The sequence below is a fragment of the Sminthopsis crassicaudata genome, chromosome 6, assembly GCF_048593235.1.
Source record: "Sminthopsis crassicaudata isolate SCR6 chromosome 6, ASM4859323v1, whole genome shotgun sequence".
Lineage (NCBI taxonomy): Eukaryota > Metazoa > Chordata > Mammalia > Dasyuromorphia > Dasyuridae > Sminthopsis > Sminthopsis crassicaudata.
In genome coordinates, this window is record NC_133622.1 from 208,140,360 (window position 1) to 208,144,478 (window position 4,119).

Genomic DNA, 4,119 nt, shown 5'->3' on the forward strand with positions numbered 1-4,119 from the left:
GAGAAATATCGCGGCCGTGCTGGGCAATCGATTGCATTTGACTGATCAGGCGGAAAGAGGGGTCCGAGCTTGCAAACCCACGTATGGACTCAGGCGCTGCCAGCCTCCCGCTCCCCCCTCTGCCCTACTAGGGGAATGTATCTGCCCACCGAATAATTCCAGGCATCCACCTGTTGCCTCCACCTTCTCCTTTTACAATTTTCCCCCAAAATTTGGCTCTGCCCTGGAAAGTATCACGCTCGGAAAAGCAGCAGTCACGGGAGGAAGGGGGCACAAAGGAGCCTGAGAGTGGGCCAGAAAGCCGCCAACCGGGTCGGGCCCAGGCGGGATCTCGCCGCGGCAGCCGCTGCCACTGCCTGGGCTCGGGGCAGCTCCGGGGGAAGGGGGAGGAGTCACACGGGGAGGAGCCAGATTCGGAGGCCCCGGGAGCTCAGTGGCAGAGGGAGAGCGGCAGGAGCTCCGGACCCATCGCGTCGCCCTAGGGGCGCCAGAGGCCCGACCAGAACCAGACAGAGAGCAGCCAGGAGCAGCCCTTCTTCCCCGCCCCCACCCGGGGCCCGCCCCAGCCGGACTCGTCGGCTCCGCCCCGGAGGCGCAGGTCTGACCGAGGCAACTTTGGGGAGAGTTTATGCGGAGCGCGCCGGGAGACGGGGGAAGAGTAGAAGCCCGGGCGAGGGGAGTTCCATTCACCCTGGCCGGGCCGCGGGGCTGCAGCCGCGGGGCCAGGCTCCCCTGGCCGCCCCTGACCGTCCGCTCTCCAGGCCTCGGGCGCCGGGGGCGAGGGGCTCTTGCTTCGCCGCGGCCGGACGTCTTGGGGAGCCTGCAAGGGGCGCGAGCAGGCGCGATCCGGGTGCGCCATGGAGGCGCCCGAGGAGAAGATCTCGGTGTGGATTTGCCAAGAAGAGAAGATCATCTCCGGCCTCTCCCGCCGGACCACTTGCTCCGACGTGGTCCGGGTGCTCCTGGAGGACAGCCGCCAGCGGCGGCAGCAGCAGCCGCGGCGGCGGCGGCGGCGACGGCGGGCACGAGGGGAAGAGGGAGGCGGCGAGGGAGAAGGGGACCCGCGGGGAGGGGAGCCGCGAGAGCCGGAGGAGGATGACGAGGAGGCTCCGGCGCAGGGCATGCTCTGGGGGCCCCCTCAGTGCTACTGCATCGTGGAGAAGTGGCGGGGCTTTGAGCGGATCCTGCCTAACAAGACGCGCATCTTGCGCCTGTGGGCCGCCTGGGGAGATGAGCAGGAGAACGTGCGCTTCGTCCTGGTGCGCAGCGAGGCGTCTCTGCCCAACGCGGGGCCCCGCAGCGCCGAGGCCCGGGTGGTGCTCAGCAAGGAGAGTCCGTGCTCCGGCCGGGGAGGCCCGGCCCGGCCCGGCCCGGCCCTGACCCAGGAGAAACAGCGGCGCGTGGTGCGCAAGGCTTTCCGCAAACTGGCCAAGATCAATCGGCGGCGCCAGCAGCAGCCGCCGTCGCCTTGCTCGTCCACCTCTACGTCGTCGTCCACGGCTTCGTCGTCTTCCTCGCCCCCGAGCCAGGACGGCGCCTCGGGAGAGCGGATGGAGACCTTGGTGCACTTGGTGCTGTCTCAGGACCACACCATCCGGCAGCAGGTGCAGCGGATCCGAGAGCTGGATCGGGAAATCGACCGCTACGAGGCCAAGGTGCACCTGGACCGCATGAGGCGGCACGGCGTCAACTACGTGCAGGACACTTACCTGGTGGGGCCTGCGGCCGAGCCGGACGGGCCCGGCAGCCCGAACGGGGGTCCTGACGAGGAGCCTCCTTCCAGCAGCGACGGCGCCCCCGAGGCTGCGGCCCTGGCGGAGTACGCCCGTCGGTGCGAGCAGATGCTGCAGCTCCAGGAGCAGCGAGCTCAGCAGGAGGAGCTGCTGGAGCGCGTGGCGGCCGAGATCCAGGAGGAGCTGAATCAGAGGTGGATGCGGCGGCGCCAGGAGGAGCTCTCGGGGCAGCCGGGCCCGGACGCCGAAGGCGGCCCCGAGGGCGAGCTCCTGCTGGAGCAGGAGAGGCTGAAGACGCAGCTCAGCACCAGCCTCTACATCGGCCTGCGGCTCAGCACGGACCTCGAGGCGATCAAGAGCGACCTGGACTACAGCCAGCAGCAGTGGGAGCTCAAGGACAGGGAGCTGCAGAGCCTTTTGGAGACTCTGGAGTCGTTAGACTTCGCGCCGAGCTCCGACGGGGCCGGGGAGCCTGCTTCCGGGGCTCCGGGCCCAGCGGAGGGCGAGGCTCGGGCGGGGGAGGAGGCAGTTGCTGCGGGCCCGGGCCCGGGCCCCGAGGTGTGGGTGGACCAGGCCCGAGGACTGGCCAAAGGCTGCCAAGGCAACGACGAGGACTCGGACACGGGGCTGAGCTCCATGCACAGTCAGGACTCAGACTCCGTCCCAGTCTGTGAGTCTCTCGTATAGGAGCAAAGATGTGAGGGAAGGCAGAAAGACGGTGGTTTGGTCACTAAAAGCACGAGCCAGCTCAGGGATCCCAGGGGCGGAATGGGAGTGCCTCATTCTGCTGCAGCCCCTTCCATCAGGCCCAGTGTGGTGTGCGCTGAGGGGGCGTACTGACAGTTGGGGCTAGGAAAGGCCCCGTAAAGGACACCTCTTATCCAAAAGGTTAGTTTTGTACCCAAACTTCAGCTGCAGAAGAAGGGAGTGGGAGATAGGAAGGACATCCCTCCGACGGAGGAACCTTAGTCCCCAGGGAAATGGTCCAGGCCCCATTTTCAAAGGAGTATTATGTGGATTTCACTCATTTTCATTAGAGTGAAGTCTTTCAATGGCATTTCTGGGAACCGTGACAGTTGGAACACCAGTTTGGGGCATTAGGTACTTATCTTTGGTTGGTAAAGAAATTCTTTGAATTTTAATTGTAGCTCTAACTTGTTAAAACTAGCCAAAGGGGAGGCATTTGTGTTGGTCTCAGCCTTACATCCTGGAGAAAACACACAGCCTTGGCTATTAACATTTTTCAGCAGATGCTAGAACTTAGCCATGTCCTACATTTTTGGCCCTTTTATTTCACTTCTGAGGCTGAATGGAAGCCTCAGTTCTTTTTCTCCAGAGTTCATCCAGTGCATTCCAGCAGAATCTGAGATATAAAATCCTGGAAAGCTGACTCTGGTTAAACTTTAATTTGGAAGCATAGAGATTTGCTCTAGCAAAGTCAAGTGCTCTGTCCTTTTGCAATTCATTGTGCTACTTCCATTCAACTACATTCCACAAGTCCTTGTTAAGCACCTACTGTGTGCCAGGCACTGTACTGGGCTCTTGGGGGTATGAACAAGAAAAAAAAAAAAAAAAAAGAACCATAACAGTTCCTTCCCCCAAGGTCAGGAATTTAGCTGCTGCTATTTCAGGAAAAATAATAGTGAAGGTGGGAAAAACTAAGGGAAGCTGTGTATTAAGGAATGAGCCATCTGATTTACAGTTCAAACTCAGACTTTGAAAGTCTCCTGACATTTATGAGTACATACCTGTATTTCTTTTGAATTGAGCAGTGCTTGAAAGCCAACCTGAACTCAACACCTCACCCTAAACCCCAGAGAATGTATCTTTTACCTGCCAGAGGCTTAACTGAGACACTGTAAATAACAGTATTTGCTAGCTGAGGTTTCAGAGATTGTTGAATGTAACCACTTCTCTCCATATTCCTCTAACAGGCCATTTGATTAACAACCGTAGTCAGCCGAGGATAAAGGTATTTTTGTTTTAAAGTTAACTGAAGTGACTGAATTCTGGACAGCTTATGCACACACGCCTAGAGATAAAAGTGTAACAGCTTTTCAAAACCGGTTTCCAAAGCACCAGTGGACTCAGTGTAACCTTTTTAGTTATTTCAATAAAAAAAACCACACACACAACGTATCAACTATAGGATTTTTGTCGCCTCTTTTGAATGAATCAGGCTGCCTGATTTCCTCTGGAAGCTGGGCACTTCCTGGAGATATCATCAGGCCCCTGCGTGAGGTGTAAACAATGGTGAGTGTGAGGTGCCAGCCTTGGGTAGGCACTATTACTGTTATCAGCTTCAATGTGCAGATTGGGTCTGGTTGCAGCAGGACTTTGCCCATTTTTAAAAGCTAATTTATGAAAGCGGCCTTCATAGAAGTTT

At 58.6% G+C, this 4,119-nt stretch overlaps 1 protein-coding gene across 1 annotated transcript; it reads left to right on the forward strand.

The window, feature by feature from the left end:
* The first annotated feature begins 430 nt into the window (after positions 1-430).
* RASSF10 (Ras association domain family member 10) lies at positions 431-3,881 on the forward strand. Its single transcript, XM_074272686.1, has one exon. It carries the CDS (start codon positions 858-860, stop codon positions 2,418-2,420), a length of 1,563 nt encoding a protein of 520 aa, XP_074128787.1. The 5' UTR covers positions 431-857; the 3' UTR covers positions 2,421-3,881.
* Positions 3,882-4,119: the final 238 nt, after the last annotated feature.

Excerpts from the sequence above, each read along its gene's own strand:
- RASSF10 (XM_074272686.1), top strand. The coding sequence starts at position 858 with ATGGAGGCGCCCGAGGAGAAGATCTCGGTGTGGATTTGCCAAGAAGAG.